This window comes from Oryzias latipes, chromosome 1 (assembly GCF_002234675.1).
Source record: "Oryzias latipes chromosome 1, ASM223467v1".
Classification (NCBI taxonomy): domain Eukaryota; kingdom Metazoa; phylum Chordata; class Actinopteri; order Beloniformes; family Adrianichthyidae; genus Oryzias; species Oryzias latipes.
In genome coordinates, this window is record NC_019859.2 from 1,418,743 (window position 1) to 1,435,946 (window position 17,204).

At 48.0% G+C, this 17,204-nt stretch overlaps 1 protein-coding gene and 1 long non-coding RNA gene across 2 annotated transcripts in view; both read right to left on the bottom strand.

Annotated features, from left to right (window-relative positions):
• The window catches only part of LOC101156553 (MORN repeat-containing protein 4), a 29,066-nt gene that overhangs the window by 11,296 nt on the left and 566 nt on the right, over nt 1-17,204 (bottom strand). The window contains exons 2-3 of the mRNA XM_004065475.4: nt 14,722-14,793; nt 5,199-5,313 (exon numbers count right to left, since the gene is read on the bottom strand). Coding sequence (XP_004065523.1) covers nt 5,199-5,313; nt 14,722-14,788 — 182 coding nt within the window. The 5' untranslated portion in view covers nt 14,789-14,793. The remainder of the gene's footprint in view (nt 1-5,198; nt 5,314-14,721; nt 14,794-17,204) is intronic.
• Nucleotides 3,573-3,995, bottom strand: LOC110015808. Its single transcript, XR_002291083.1, has 2 exons — nt 3,879-3,995; nt 3,573-3,800 (listed from the first exon to the last, which is right to left on the bottom strand). It is a non-coding gene; the product is annotated as an uncharacterized LOC110015808 (long non-coding RNA).

Consider the following 17,204-nt stretch of genomic DNA (forward strand, 5'->3'; position numbering starts at 1 on the left):
ATGGAGTTGGACCGAGGGCACCGCCAGATCCAATTCCTGAGAAGGAAACAGAGGGGGTGAGTAACCCAGAGAGGCCTCGAAGGGGAACAAACCCGTGGCGGTGGAGGAGTGGTTGTTGTGGGCATATTCCGCCCAAACCAGAAACCTTGACCAGTCCGATTGATTTTGGGACGCCAAGCACCTGAGAAGCGATCAATGACGGTGAGTATCACCGAATGGCCTTGAGAAGGTGGAAGACTCGTAACAGCTATGTGGGACCAGGGACGGCTTGGGACTGGCAGGGGTTGCAGAAGACCAGAGGGAGGCCTGTTAGAGGTCTTGGAACGGGCACACGTGCTGCAGGCTGCAATGTACTCCTTAGCATCGCGTTCTAAGGTGGGCCAGAAGAAACGACGTTTAAGGAGACGAATGGTGCGATAAACCCCTCCGTGGCAGGCGATACGGGAGGTATGACCCCAGGTGAGGACTTCGGACCTGAGGGAGTCTGGAACGTACAGAGTGCCCGAAGGGCTGGTGACACCTGCGGGGATCTCACTCTGGGCCTGCTGCACCTTGTCTTCTATCTCCCACGTGAGATTACCTATAAAACATGACGTAGGCAGAATGGTTGAGTCTGAGCGGGTTTCAGTAATGGAGTATTTGCGAGACAAGGCATCCGGCTTGACGTTACGACTGCCCGGTCGGTATGAGATGACAAAGTTGAAGCGGTCAAAAAATAAACACCATCTGGCCTGGCGTGAGTTGAGCCGTTTAGCACTGCGAAGATAAGCCAAGTTCTTGTGGTCGGTCCAGATGATGAATAGTTGTTCCGCCCCCTCCAGCCAGTGGCGCCATTCTTCCAACGCAAGCTTGATTGCCAGTAATTCACGATTTCCAACATCGTAATTCTGTTCGGTAGGGCTCAATTTGCGCGAAAAGAAGGCACATGGTTTGAGTTTTCCTGAACAGTCCTCGCGCTGGGACAACACAGCCCCTACTCCAGAGTCCGAGGCATCGACTTCCACTATGAATTGTTTGGACACATCAGGTTGTATGAGGATGGGTGCGGACACAAAAAGGGTCTTGAGCCGTTTGAAAGCGGCATCAGCAGCGGAGTCCCAGATGAAGGGGCGATTGGTAGAGGTGAGCCGCGTGAGGGGAGCAGCTATGGTATTATAATCCCGAATGAATCGACGGTAGAAATTAGAGAACCCCAGGAACTGTTGGAGTTTCTTACGGGTTTGGGGTGTCTCCCAATGAACGACGGCCTCGATCTTGGCGGGGTCGGGACGGATATTGCCAGCCTCGATGATATAACCCAAGAAGGGGACGGAGGAGACGTGAAACGCACACTTCTCAGCCTTGACGTATAACTGATTGGCGAGAAGCCGTTCTAGGAGGAGACGGACATGATGTTCGTGTTGCGTCTCGTTGGAGGAAAAAACCAGAATATCGTCAAGATATACGAAGACGAAGCGGTTCAGAAAGTCCCTGAGAACGTCATTCACCAAACGCTGGAACACTGCGGGGGCGTTGGTGAGACCAAACGGCATCACTAAGTATTCAAAGTGGCCCAACGGGGTATTGAACGCCGTCTTCCACTCGTCACCTTCGCGCATGCGTACAAGATGGTAAGCGTTCCTGAGATCAAGTTTAGAGAATATTTTAGTGTGCTGGACAGAGTTGAAAACAGATTCTAATAACGGTAGGGAGTATTTATCCTTGACTGTAATCTGATTCAGCTCTCGAAAATCAATGCACGGACGTCAACGTTCTTTTTTTTACAAAAAAGAACCCGGCAGCGACTGGAGAAGAGGAAGGACGTATGTGACCCAGGGTAAGAGCCTCCTGGATATAGGCCTCCATGGAGCTCTTTTCAGGACCTGAGAGATTGTACAATTTACTTTTCGGGAGAGGAGCTCCATTTAGCAACTCGATGGCGCAGTCATAAGGTCGATGTGGCGGTAATGCACTAGCCCTAGATTTACAGAAGACGGAACGTAGGTCATGATAGCAGGTGGGTATGTTAGACAGATCGATTTCTTTACCGGGTCCTGTGTCAGGTAATTTGGTGAGGGGAACAGCTGACTGCAGACAGTTAGCCATACAGAAAGTGCTCCAGTTGGAAATGCGAGACGAACACCAATCAATACTGGGATTGTGTTTTTGTAGCCAAGAAAACCCAAGAATTAAGGGTGTCTGCGGACACTGAGTGATAAAGAAATGATGGTACTCACGGTGGTTACCGGAGGTAATAACTAGAACCGGACCGGTGCGTTTGGTAATGCGAGAAAGTTGTTTTCCCCCCAACCCCGCAGCGTTAACAGCGTTGTCGAGGACTTCAATAGGAAGAGAGAGTTCATGAACGAGACTTTGATCCATTAAACTATGTTCGGCCCCAGAGTCAACAAGAGCTTTAAATTCAAAAACTTGGTTCTCATTGCAGATCTTGACAGGAACGAGTAAAAACTTGGAAACGTGGGAAGGTTCAGGGTCACCCCCCCGTGGCCCGTCCCTAAACGGGGGGCTTCTGGAGTCCAAACGAGCGGTGCATTGAGAGACCTGATGGCCCGCCTGCCCACAGTAAAAACATAACCCCCCATCAAGACGCTTCTTTCTCTCCTCTAGAGAGAGCTTGGAGTGGCCTATTTGCATGGGTTCATCAGTTTTAACGGGGGGCGAAGCTTGGCTCGCTGGAGCCGCCAGGGGTAAGTCGCGAACGGGATAGTCAAGGGATGGAGGTGGCTTACATTTCTGCTCAGCGAGGCGTTCCCGGAGGCGGATGACCTCAGGGCGGCCGTGACAAGTTCTTCGAAAGTGCCTGCTTCGGGCTGGGTGCAAAGATGATTCTTAATGCGCTCATTCAGTGACTGGTAAAAAAATCCCCTTGAGTGCGGGATCTGGCCGTCCAGCCTCGACAGTAAAAATCCGGAAGTCAATGAGATGTTCACTCACCGGACGGTTACCCTGCCTGAGACCAAGCAACCGTCGGGTGGCTTCCTCCTGCTTTTGAGGCCGGTCGAAGACGAGGCGGAACTCTCCCAGGAAACGCTCGAAAGGGAGATGCGAGATAGGATGGGAGGCCAGGAAAGCTTGAGCCCATTGCAGCGCCTTACTACGGAGAGAGTTCACGATTAGTGATATACGAGTGTGATCGGCTTGATAATACCTGGGGGCTTGTTGGAAAATCAGTTCACATTGCAGAAGGAACCCTCCGCAGGCAGAAACATCCCCGAAAAAAGGTTCCGGCTGTAGTCGAACATTTTCCGGGATGAGGGTGGAAGCGGAAGTAGCATTGTTGCCGGAAATAGGAGGCGAAGCAGAGACTGTGGGCCTTGAAGTGTGACCAGAAAATTCATTAAGAGTCCGAGTGATATCTTTGATGCGAGAAACCAGATCCTCTTGTACAGACGTAATACGAGTGAGTAAGTTAAACTGAAGTCCCAGAAAAATACCTTGTTGGGTAACTGCATGGCGGAGCCCTTCCGGGTCAGCTGGGTCAGAGGTTTGGCCAGTTCGTTCTGTCATGATTCGGACGTGAGTTCAAAAATGACCCAGATGCTGGAACCCGGAAAGAGGCTTGGACACAAGGGTAAGTTTCAGTGGTTTAATCAGAACCAGATCTTGACAGGACTTTCTTCCAGGAAGAGAGCGAGGGCTGACTGGAGGAAACTTGAGCTGGAATCTCCTTGAGGGGAAACAGCGGCAGGTGCGAGGCTTGAACCAAGACGAGGCGAGGCGGCTGGCTGGAGGTTTCTGGATGCGGCGTGACGGCTGCGTTGGAGGACTGCGACCAGGTGAGGATCCAGAAGGTTTACGTCCTGAGGCAGAGCGAGAAATACCATGAGCTTAAGACAACGAGGCGTGAGACAAAAACGTGAGCTGACCAGACTATGCACCATAGGAGGAACAACGAACTGGCACCGGCTGATGATCCTGGAGGAGTTTATGAAGGCAGGTGTAGATGAGGTGAGTGGATCCAGCTGGTCGCGTCCAACACAGGAAGGAGGGGGGAGGAGGGAGTAGCTGACAGGCCATGACAGGTTTCTCTTTTTCCCCTCTTGGTCCCCAGCAGTCTTCTACTGCTGCGTTTTGTTGATATAGTTTGGATGTTGGTAGTCCTTGTTTCTTTTCATTAGTTTGGTTTTGTCAGGCCGCCCTTAGCAGGGAGCAGCTGACTCTGACGGTCAATGGGCGGCTGGGTCAGTTGTCTCCCTAACTTATTTTATGTTTGGCCGAGGTTCCAATCCCTGTTGTGTCTTTTGTTGGAATCAGCACAGTCAATAATTATTTGCTTACGTGTTCCTTAACTTCTTGGCGTCCCTTTTTTCATATGTTAAGGCCCCTTTGGGGATTTTTAGTTTTTGTTTTTTTGGGATCAATAAAATCCCATTTTGAAATTTGGAGCCTGCTGGCTTAGTCGTCTTATTTCAGAGTGATTTATTTATTCGCTGCTGAGAAGAACCCCGTCACACACACAAAACAAAGATTTAAAAAAAAAAAATAATATCATTTATTTTTGCAGCCCATTTTCCTACTCAGTAAGACTACTCGATCTCTGAGGCTCCGCCTTTCGCTGCTCGTGGGTGTCGCCCGTTTCATGACGTCATCCTAGAGCCGGCCTCGACGGTGTCTGAGTTTCATCCAGGAAAACAAAAAACATACAAACTTTTGCAAAGATGGCTGTGCGTTTGGTGTGTATATAAGGAAAGCGTTTAGCCGATCACAAAGAAAGTGGGCGTGTGTGTTATCATGGGGGCGGAGCTGGCAGAGCAGACTCTTCCTGGAAGGGGCGGTCCCTCACTTTGTGACGTCACAATGTGAGAAGCAAGTCGTTTTTGTTTAAGAGGTAGAGCAGGTTTTTAGAGGAACACTCAGATGATGGACTCAAACATCAGCCTCCATAAAAATACAGACTGACATCAAATCGTTCCATGACCTAAAAATTTGGGCATCACTGCTTTAATGTTTCAATAAAGTGCTATTCATGGATTATTACGTCTACAGAAGAGTTTTTCTTCCCTGAAAATCATGTCTGCTGGGTCCTGATCAGATTATCATTTGAGGGAAAGACAAATATCTACAAGAACACCAACAACACAACCTTTCTGAGTCTGAAGACTCCAACTCTAGAGTGAAGATTTGAACACACGTGTGCAGCAGAGAAAGACTGACCGCGTGGAGAACATGAAGATGGATTCTGACAATGAGGCACCAACCTGGAGCCGTCGGGGAAGGCCAGCACGCCACAGCCGTTGAAGAGGCCGTTCTCAAACTGTCCCGTGTAGCACGTCCCGTCGCTGAAGGTCAGCTGACCCAGGCCGTGACGCAGACCTGTAACATCCACCCACAAAACACAGAGCAGACGCTCAACAAGACGTGGTGACAATCCTCACCTGGAGAGGTGCGAGTCCCTAAAACGGCCAAACCGATCTCTGTGGTTGATCAGGCGATAATCCCAGCTGTGTAAACCTAAACCCACTGAGGATCGTGACTCTGAGTGTTGGACACTGAGGTTGATTAGGACTCTGAGGAATCGAGTCCAGCGTTGGGCCGATTCAGTGGTAAATGTGTGGAAACACCATTAGTGTTGTCCTCCTCACTAACCTCCATTATCCTCATGAATACTTCACAAACACGCACCACACACACGAAAATGCTACGTTCCATTTTTATGAGGTCCCTTGAGGGGGGGCCGTACCAACCTCAAAGGTACTGAACGCCCCTTAGGATGCAGCCCCTCCTCTCTAGGACCCTCCAGGGGACGGACAACCCAAACACCGGCAGGACCCATCCGGGTCAACACCGGTACAGGTGCCTGTGAGTAGAGAACCACAACGTTTGAAGAGGTGGATTCAGGCAACTGCAGGTCCAGATGAAGCCTGTGTGAACCTGTTCATGCCGTCAGTCCTCCTCAGTGACGGTTCTCCCTCCTGGTTGGCTCCACGCCAGCTTTAGTTTGGTCCACATGCTGGTCAAACGTTCTGTTCTTGATTTTGGATGCTGCTGCTGCTCGCTCACTGAACTGACTGCAGATCCGTCTGTACTTCAGCACCGCCATCAGGATGTTAATGCCCCCCCCACAGATGTTCATGGAATCACACTGTTTAATGAGGATATCATTTCTGTTTTTTTTTAAACTTTCACACTTAATTTTTAAAAGCAGCACCAAATCTCAGGAAGCACACGATTAGTGTTGATTCATTTTTGCTCTTTTTTTAACTCCATATGGTGAGACGCTGGGATCTTCGGAAAAAAGGTAAAGATTTCTGCAGATGAGGACGGCTTCCTGTCGTAATTAGTCCCTGTGGTCACATTAACTCTGCCAAACTAAAAATACCCACCAGTTGTGGTGATGAAAGGAGTCAGTGTCTTTTTAAGGGGCTTGTTAACCCTTTAGCTGCCGCCTCACAGAGCTAAGTTTAAAAACGGACTCCTAAAAATATTAATTATAAAAATAGAGAGGCCTGTTTATGGATTTTTTTCCACTGGTGCGTCTGTTAAAGGGTTAAATTTAGCCTCCATTCAGGACACATTCAGACTAACCAAGGAAAAATTCAGCTCCTTTTATTCTTTCTGCTGCCATTTTCATCCATTCAAATCTCTTAAGAGTTGGTTTTCTGCCAAGCAAAGGGACATTAAAAGAGAAATAAATGAAATAAAGATTGGTATTTTGGCACAAACATGTAAAACTAATGGAATTTACATGAAAACATGTCAAAGAGAAACCTCTTTGAATGATGGTTCATTCTAAAATGCTCCGAGGTAAAAGCAGACGGGTCACATTCAGCTGGAAAACGGGTTTGTTTGTGAGTATGATGAGCAAGACCTGATCCGTCTGGAGGGTCCAGAGCCGAGGGTCGCTTCCTGACTGGGCCTGGAGGAACAAAGAAGGACCGAACACGGACCCCTGCGGAACACCAGAACTGACTAATGAGTGAGGTGGTCACATTTATTTGAGACAGAATGAAACCCAAATCAGTCCAAAGACCTTACCAGAACCAGAACTCAGAGCTTTAAGCACCTGTTTGGGGCGGGGGGGGGGGGGGGGGGTGTTTAGATCCAAGGAAGGCCGGATTCCAGTGTGCGGTTGGTCTGGCCATGAGGGGGATTTCGGGCTCCACAGCGAAGGTCAGCTGACCGTAATCATTAATTGCTGATAAACTAATTAGGGACACGGCGGCTGATAAGGACTCGTCAGCGGTCCTGTTGGAACAGGGTCCAAAAGACACGCTGATAGTTTGGCAGCCTGAGCCGTTATCAGCTCGTTTACGAGCTTCCCCTTGTGTTTCAGCCAAGGTCAAACCGTGAAGTGTCAGAAAAATGTAGAAACAAAACCTGCAAAGAGCAACTTCTTAGACGCCACGAGCCTCAGCCGGCGAGTAAACCGGTTGGTCTGAATCCCACGGGGGGGGCGGCGACCGATGGGAACCAACTACCAACAGAATTTTCTTCTCTGACCCTTTTTCAGCGCAGACCGCCCACATCCACCTGAAAGGACCGTTGGGACGAGGGTTCGATGCCGTGTCTTGATGGTGGGGGGGTTTAGACCCCAATGACAGCTATGAAGGTGGTGAATTTCTAAGTTTCCACTCCTGCTGGAGAGTAGTTCTCATCTTCCTACATGTTTTAGCAAAGGATGAATCTTTGTCTCCCTTTTCCTGCAGGGGAGACCCTAACCCACACCCCCCATGCAGAGGGACGGGATGAGATCTGAGGAGAGCAGTGAATCTGCTGGATTGTAAAGATGAGTCAAAGATCTGAAGAGGCTTGGGGGGGGGCTCTGCGTGGATGGGGATTTGCTGGAGGAGGGAGGGTGCTTGGCAGGGGGTGAGGCAGGGGTGAGGCTCGTGCTGTCCCTTGCTCCCAGCTAATGGCAAAGTAAATTAGGCAGTCCATCTGTCAGGGCTGCTTAGAGGGCCGCTCTCTGCCTAATCTCAGCCGGGTTTTCACGGGAGATTTGGAAGAGAGATTTGGTGGAAACTAAATCTGAGGATCTGCGTTCCATTTTCAAAGAACGTCCCTTCCTGGAAGCGACCGCATCCATACATCGCTGCTCCTTTGTCTGGGAAAAAAGCGGGTTTGGAGTGAGATGGCTGAACGTTGCGCTCTGCGGCGTTCAGGAAGTCTGAACTGTGAGCCACATGAGCGTCCGAGAGGCCGGCGGCGCTGTCCTCCTCAGAACAGCAGCAGGAGTCTGACTGAGCATCATGAGGTTTAGCAGCGGAGTTTATTTTTGCTAAAAGTACAGATTATCTGCAGGCCGCTGTGGACATGGGATGGCCATTACCTCGCCGTTTCCTGGATGCGGTCCCTGCAGACCGGCTCTAATCCGTCCTCCAGCTCCTCCTTAACGCCTCCCTCCGAACTCCTGCTGGACCGCGGCCTCCTGCTAATTACTGTTTAGCTGCATTTGTCCGGCTTTTATGTCAATCAATAGTGGTAATGCGTTGATGTTAAATGACTGCACGGCCAGAGAAGGCGGCGCTGCCTCGGCTGTCGCGGACGCACCAGAACTACTTCCTGTAACCCGAGCGCCTCCGGGCTCGTCTCTTCAGCCGGAGCCCGACTGAATTATTCATGCGACACGGAAGACCTCTGCCTGACACACACCTCCATGTTTGTGTGCAAACAATGACTTTGCATGGATAGACACAGTCTGTGTTCATGACAACAGCAGGCAAAGCACACACTCCAAACTCTCTCACCGCCGCCGCCAGACGGAGCGGGGAGCAGAATCACGCTCTTTTTGGAAGTGCTAAAACACGGAAAAGTGTTTTAGGAGAAAAGTAAATGAGGTGCGAGTCCCAGCAGTGGTGTTTAGGGCGGCGAGGTGTTCACTGTGGGAACATTTGGGATCTTCCTTTTTCACAATTACCTGCCTAAAAAGGCTCCGGTGTCTCATTTAAGCCAAAAAAAGCCGTTCTGGATTTTTCACTGTTTAAAATAATCGTTTAAATGTCCCAAACGGAGTCCTGAGGCGTAAAAAAAACAGGATTTAATGCAGACTTCACTCTATTCAAATGTACCTACGACTGAAACAGGCTTTCATGGGTCAACAGGTCAAACTCCGGTGCATCTGCTGCAGAAACGCAACGTTTCTGCAATTTCTCCATTGAAAATAGGAGCATAAATCCGCACTTTCTTCTTTTTATTACATTGAATCATCTTTTTCTCCGTGAAAGTTCCTTTCATCTCCGTTCTACTTCTTTTACGTTTCCAGACGGATTTCGTTTTGTGTTTGTTTAACCAGAAAAACGACCGAAGGCTGAATCAGATTACTGTAGATGACAACAAACCGATGATCAGAGCGCACAGGAAGTGAACAGAGACCCTTTCAGAAACACAGAAGGTCACTGATCACATCGGTCACAAATTCATGTCTTATCTCTAGTCTTTAGCTTTAACTTTAATTCAAGTCTTGGAGTCTTTCCAAGTCAAGTCTCTAGTCTTGAGCTTTTTATTCAAGTCGAGTTTGAAGTCTCAGGTCGACAAAAGGTCATGGGTGATATTTCGGCTTAGAAAGCAACCACAGAATATGAGGCTCTCTGTGGTCACCTCTCCAGAAACTATTCCATCCAAAAGTTGATTTCTTTTTAAAAGTGAAACTCTTTTTATACCCCCCCCCCCCCACACACACACACATTTGGCTCCATCTTTCTTTTAATTGAGACTTTTCTCATCAAAATCTGAAAATCCTAAATGGGAATCAAACTGAACTCTCAGCTTGGAATTGAGTGACATGAATGAATCAGAGGGAGGTTTCTTCTGCATTTTAACTGTCTGCCGTTCTTCCCAGCCGTGTATTGACGGACACGGCGTTCTCTGATCAAACCAGCTTCTTGAGCAGGAACCTGTGCTGTCCGACTCCCCCCGTGGACTCAAGGATCGTCTTCTGGACAACAGTCGATGAAGGATTCTGGAAACCTCTGCACTCGCCTGGAATTATTCTTTCCTTGAGCTAAGTTAGCCCCGAAGCGATGAAGTCAGTGTACCGGCGCGTTCAGAGAGTCGGGCACGGCGGTCTAGCAGAAGTCTGTTTCGGGTATCGCGATATTCCCAGAGATAAAATTGGTTGGCATCAACCAATCAGGAACTCAGCTTTGACCCGTGATGTGTTGATGACGGTGGGTGGAGTCAGTGGGTGGAGTCTAAAACCAAAATGGAGGAGAATCTGATCGTTTTCCTCCTGAACTTTATGATATTTTGCTTATTTGTATGAAGACGATAATAAAAAAGTTCCTCTAATTTTATGTAGATTTTTCCCTCCCTGGACTAATGCGGGACAGCCGGCCATCAAACCGGAGAGACAGAAGTCCCGCTGAAAGCGCCGTCGTTCAGCTCGCCGTACTGGGAGTGTCTCTGAATGATGAATGAACCCAGACACGGAGCTGCGATCACAGACGCTTTTGTAGAACTCTTCAAATGAAATCAGCCTGATCTCTCAGTATCATCCGGGTCTTCCCAGAAAGACGTACGGTTAATGCTTCCATGCAGCGAAGAGGCTGTTGATGGTAGCTCCTCCCACATGCGTCTGGAGCGTCAGGCTGTGAACACATTACTGGATGTGCAGCGAATCGCCTCAGAGACAGTCTCCAACTTTGGATGTTTTCACATTGTACTGATCTAATCCAGATCAGGGTTTGGCTGGACAGGCCGGCATCTTTTGGGCTTGTGTGGTGCGTTACAGACGAATGAATGGAGATGCTTTTGCTGGCTCCTCATGCTTTGGTAGTTGTACTTTGGTTTGCCTCCAAACCCGGTCGGTGCAGGACGCTCTGGACTCCAGAGAAGCGGTTCGCTGATGCTTTTGGGGGAGACGGGTAACAGCTGGCGCAGAGACGGACCAAAGCACCGACGCCTCTGGTGTTGCTCCAGGACGGCTGTCAGTCTGAGGATTTCTATGAGGATAAATGGATAACGGGGACGCCGCTGAATATGCTAAAACATAGTTAGCCCAGGCAGCTTTTAATTAAAGCTGGATTTCATGCTAGACTGGAGAGCCAGGAGACAAGTGGGTGTAGTGCTGGTGAGTCACCACGGCAAAAAGGCTTGGTAAATGAACCTGCACACAAACAGGCTGTCTTCAGCAGCAAAAACAACAACAAAAAAGGACAGAAAAAGGTGAGGAAGGGGAGTCAGTAATTACTCCACACACGCACGCACACACGTGCACGCGGACACCATCTGGTGCCGGCGAGGCTGCTGAGGCTGCAGATCGCACTACCTCAACCTGTATTTGCACTTGAGAAAAACACTAAACCAACCTTTCGGGCAGGGTTAAACAAAGAATCAGAGTTTGGCACCAAAGCAGGAGGAAACAGTTTGTTCTCTGCACAATTAGCAAAAAACAGCCAGACTGGTTTGGCTGGGAGTCACTGATGTGACTGTTGTTGTTAACAGCAGGTTCCTCTATCACCGCCGTTTTGGGTCGCTTTAGGTTTCTTCTCAGTATTTGGGAAAGTTTGTATTTGTGCAGATATGCAAAGATACTTTTAAAAGAAAGACGGCTGCACCAAAACCTGAGAATCTGGAAAACTTTCCCTGAAGTTTGAAAAGCTTAGAGTTTTAAAGGTTTTAAGCACTAAGACCAACCAAAATTCATAAAGCATGAGAGTTTTTGCAGAGTCATGATGGACCGTCAGGGTTTGGATTAGGATGGAAGGACAATTCTGTGAAATATTCCCATATTTTATTTGGAGAAACTTCTATTGATTTCAAGTTCTGCCACGTTGACATTGAAATAATTATTGATCTGCACACATGTAGTTCAGCATCTTACTTTTGATTTCCACCCAAAACCCGCTATAGTTGGCAGAACAGCGAGCATCTTTCAGCAGCTCTACACCAACTCAAGAGCCTCAACGTTGTTCAACTCTGTTTTAACAAAGAACTAGTAACAAAAATCGGTACCGGGTTGGTACCGACCAAGAAGATGCCAATTCAAAATGCTGAAGGCCGACGTTCTGCTAAACCTTATAGCCAAAGGTTTGAATTCAGAGACCTGACGGATCAGTAAAACGCTCTGCAAAAAGGCCGTCGCCGTGGCGGTGAGCGCGGAAATCCGTGTTTTCTTCGGCGTGTGTGAAAACGGAGATGCAGCGCAGACGGTCACGGAAACAAAACATCGTAGCCGCGTTGGAACGCTCTCCTGCTCCCCACCGCGCTGCTTCATCACACTTTAAAAACTGATTCATGTGAAAATCAGACAGAAGGAAATTCCATCCGAGTGGATCTTTGTTCTTCTTCTAGCATGAGCTGCTCCTCGTCTCCAAACCTTTGTCCTCTTTGTCCAAAATGTGGAGGCTGTGGTCCTCAAAGTCTTCTAAACATGACTGTAAACTGCTGACTCGGCTGCTGAGGTGCTGCAGCCCCCAGAGCAGACCCGTCCTCCAGTGGAGAACAGACTTCTGGACAGACGTACGTCAGCCCTCGTGTAGCTGGGAGTTTGGCTCTTGGAGCGGGTTTGAAAAATGGGTTTTTGGTTTTTGCTAGAGTCTTCTCAGAAAGTCTGGCCTCCGCTTTCTGGTCCGTTGGTCTTCCCTTGGGTCAATGTGTTGCCATGACATCTCTGTTGGGATCTCCTCAGGTTTTGGGTCCAGGTGCTGATCTTCCCTCTGCTGGTTTGTGTGGAAGGGGGGTGTTGTGTCCTAAAGACTCTCAGGTTGGGTCGCAGAGCATGCTGGGAGTCCAACAGCAGGTACCGGTCCGTTTGCGGGGCTTCCTGTGGATTTCTTTTCTGAGGTTCTGTCGGTTCTCATGCAAACAGCTCGGACTGGGAAGGTCTGGTGGTTTCTGGTATCTTCTCTGCAGCTCTATGAAGTTCTGAGCTTGTATTTTTTTTTATCTTAACCCAAATGTCATCCAAATCTGATCCAGTGGGCTGGTGTGAATAAGTCTAGAACTTCCCTCCCCACTTCTTCCATGGGATGGTTTGCATCCGTGGGAGGCCGTAGCGCCGCCGTGCGTTTCTTCTAGAGGAGGTGAAAAAATGTCGGCTATAAGGTCCATCAATCCGTAAAATCTATTCAGGTTCCTGCTGCTCTGTAGTTCTCGTAAACGTCCAGTGAAAACAGAAATCCAGATGAGAGGTGATGAGGTTTCTTTTCCATACCTTGCGAGTCCACAAACCCTCCTGGACTCGGTCTTTGCCGCCCGGCGTGGAGCTCTGACCTTAGTCCGGTTCATGAACTGCTGTCAGGTTTCTGCAGAAAAAGCTGGGAGGTTCCAGCGCTGCAGAGGTGGCAGGGAGGCGGCTAAACAGACCAGTGCAGTTCACGGCCCCAATTCTTACCACGGAAATGACATTTGAATGTAAATATCTGCTGATGTGTTCATGCTTGTGTAGGTAAAACACTTCCACACTCTGCAGATATTTGAATTTGATGTTAGAGCAGCGCGCCGTGATTGATGAGGCGGTCGTCAATGATCTCAACCTGGAAATTGTTTGTTGATCTATATTTCCGTCCGCCGCTGAAGATCCATCACCTGCAGAGGCGGACGCGGTCCATCAGTCCTAAAATATTCAGCAGCATCCTGCACTGGGAGGGGGTGGGGGCTCGTCAAAAGCTGCCGCGCTGCAGGAGAACGCCTCTGCTGACGGGACGACATCAGAAAACAGACGTGATGTGGTCACCATCAGGAGGCCAGAAACCAGCCAGGCCAGCACCTCCTACCTCTGTCCTGCTGAAAACTGAAATGTCTTTTTCACAAAAGCAGGAAGTCAAGGAGGGCGAACTGGCAGAATCTGACACCGCCAGGCGTCTTTGCAGCGTTTGTGCTGCAGCGCCACGATCCAGCAGCGACCTGTGAGTCTGTACCTGCTGCTGGACGGATCCCCCCTCCTTCATGCCTTTGAATCAGTGAATAGTCTTCCTACACATTTATTGACTGATGCAAACTACATCCATAGCATGCTCATGAGTCACAGGATGACCAATCACAGGGGGGGAGGTTGGGGGAGGGGCCAAGCATGCTGAATATAGAAAAAAAAGATTTTCTTTTCAGTCAACCCAAAAACTTTGCTTTGGTCGGCACTAAGGGGACTAAGCGGCCTCCTCCTCTGTGACGTGTCGCCGGTCTGAACCCTCTCCAAACGTCCCGTCTCTGCAGGAAGTCAGGACGTCCTCCCCGTCATCGCGGCTGATCTTAATTATTCAGATGACCTAAATGTTGGGAAACGGTCCTGCGCTCCTGCCTGCATTCATCTCCCGTGACCCACATTCCAGTCAAAAAGTAGGCGCGTCCCATGGAATCAGAGGTAAGCACCCCCCCACATTCATCATCCCACCTCGAAAGGAGCTTGTGGCTCAGAGCCGGAGGGTTTCACGGGACGTTCACGTGTGAGACGTTGATCTCGGTTGCAGGTTTGAAACCCGCCGTCCTGCAGCCGCGCTCTGAAAATACTCAGACCCTCCATAAAACCAAAGTCCTGCACGGACGCGTGACGGACGCTCACCGCTCACCAAACCCGTTCCTTACTTAGGGTTCTCCTCACGGACAAACCAGGATGAGAAACCTGAGAGCCATGAATCCATCACTAATGTCATAAATCGTTAGAAATGAGCCAAAAATAACAAAAAAGTGAACCTGAAAGCTGCTTTTGGATTTGTGTCGGTGTTGCTCCTGCATTTTATCACCATGTTATTCGCTCTGACTCGACTCTTCGTGGCTTTCCTAATCACGCTTCGACGCCCCTACAGTAATGATGGATGGGGGCGTGACCAAGCAGGCGGGCCTTGCCTTCTCTCCATTCTCCGTGGTATTCCTCCCCGTTGGAGTAGGTGAAGGATCCTCGTGTCAGGGTCATGGGTCCTGATGAGACACAAAAACCAGCCTTCAGACCCGGAGAGGCACTTTTCCAGTCAGTCACAACAGACGCGGTGCAGCTCGCAGTGTCAGCGCACGCCGAGGATCGGAAGATGCACCTTTTAGACTCTTCCCACCCCTCCCATGCCCCCCAGTAACCACTTCAGGAGCCTCCAGACCAGTTTTCCTCTCTAAGCTCTGACCTCCATCTGAGACATTTCAAATTCTAAAGCCTGGAGGCTCCAGAAGCAGAAGAAAGACAAATAAATAAACTGAACTCTAAAAACTCAGTAGATGTTAAGAATAAAAGGAAATTCACTTTCAGGACTATTTAAAATATGTGGGAGGTTTTTTTAATTATGAGGAAAAAAACCCAAAATTTAAACAACAGCCTTTTTGTTTGTTTTTACAGTAGATGCATCAAGAAAAATGTGATAATTAGACATTTATTAATGCGAGCGACTTAAGAAACGACCACCTCCAAAAGGTCTACCTACACACACACACACGTACACACACAAACATATATATACAAGTACCTTTGCTGCATTCAAGCGCTCTCCCTCACGCTGCCGCGCTGCTTCGTCACGATTTAATGTTTTAAAAGTGCTGCTTCATCTACATTTTGCAGTGTTGCCCTTTTTTATCAAACAAGTGGAGCATTAAAGGTTAAGGAACATTCAATCTGCATGTGTTTTTTTTCTATACAAGTATACGCCATGAGGTACAGTCACAGTTCCTTAATGATCTGATTAAAGCTGCACAATATGAGGAAAACTCGCGATTTGCGATATTAGTGACCAATATCGGGATGACGATATAACTTGTGGTGCTGTAACAAACAGCAAACAACCTAAAACATAATTCCCATTTCACTGCAACAGTTTATAAATGATACTCCAAGTGACCCTCGTCTGCACAGGAGGCCACCATCTGACATAAAGGAGCTCCATCTGATTGGTCAACAGTGTGAATGTTCAAATGCATAAATGGGTTTATTTGATTCGTTAAATACTTCAAGCTGCCATTCGATTGTTTTAGCACGTTTGAGGAAACCCTTTACTGCAATTTTCGCCGCCTTTTCCGATACACGTAATTTACGGATTGATATCGCGATAACGATAAATTTACATTTTATCGTGCAGGCCTAGTTCTGATAATTAAATAAAATTTATTTTAAAATTTGATTCATGTAAAAGGTGGAATAATATTTAGACAAAGTTTTTTTTATAAGTTATACTCTGAAAAAAATAGTAAAATATTGTCTCTGGTACTCTCTTGGGATATATCATGATATGTATCATATGTATAGTATCATGGTGTGTGTATCATGGTGTGTATCGTATCATGGGGTGTGTATCATATGTATGGTATCATGTGTGTATCATGATATGCATTCCATCGCCAGACTCTTGCCAATTCACACCCACATATCTGCCAGAAGAGCGTGGCGCTTAATGTCGTTGAAGACTTCAAGAATGTATGTATTAGATAAGCGGTCCCCAACCTTTCTAAGGCCACGGATCGGTTTGACGTCAGACAAAGTTTTCACGGACCGGTCTTGAAGAAGTGGCGGACGATTAATGTATAAATGTTTCGACGAAGGGGGAACAGAGACGTGTCAAGACGCATTTTGAGCGTTTATTTTGACACGCATGTCATTGTAGATCGTACAGGTGTCATCATCCTCCTTCCCTCCCTCACTCATGGTGCAAAAAAGAAGTACTGTTAATCAAATGTAGCTTTCTTTTTTGGCAGTGGAAGGCTCCTCTTCTGTCTCCTGGCGTTTTCCACTTGGCAAAAAACTTTCCAAAGACGTTAGTTTTTACTCGTATTGCTAGCTCCTGGGTTTTATTTTAGCGGTAACCTATCAGGTGACGGAGACGAGCGCCTTGGCCTGCGTCAAGAGTGACATAGACGGATGGAACAGAGAATTGGGCGATTTTTCAGAATAAATCATCTTTCAGATTCCGAAATAAATAAAACGGAAGTCATGTAAGTTATTTATTCTTTCTGTGTGGCCCGGTACCAAATGACCCACGGACCGGTACTGGTCTGTGGCCTGGGTGTTGAGGACCGCTGTAGAGGATGTTTGATTGGCCGTTCTGCGTGTCAATCAAATAATGTACTTCACAGTGAGGATGGTGATTGGCTGACAACAATTTTACTAAATTTGGTTTATTTATTTTCGATGCTCTGCAATCGTGACATGAATCCACTGAAATGATAATTCCATGGCTGCAGAAATGCTAACTATCTGTATTCTGCTAACATCCTTTGTTCACAAAGTGAACTTCAGAAGCACAGGTTCCCATCAACAGAATACTTTCAACCGCGTTTATTTTGATTCCTTAAGTGTTTGACTTTTAAAACACGTGTATTGAACCCAAATGATCTGCTGACAGAAGCCACAAAGC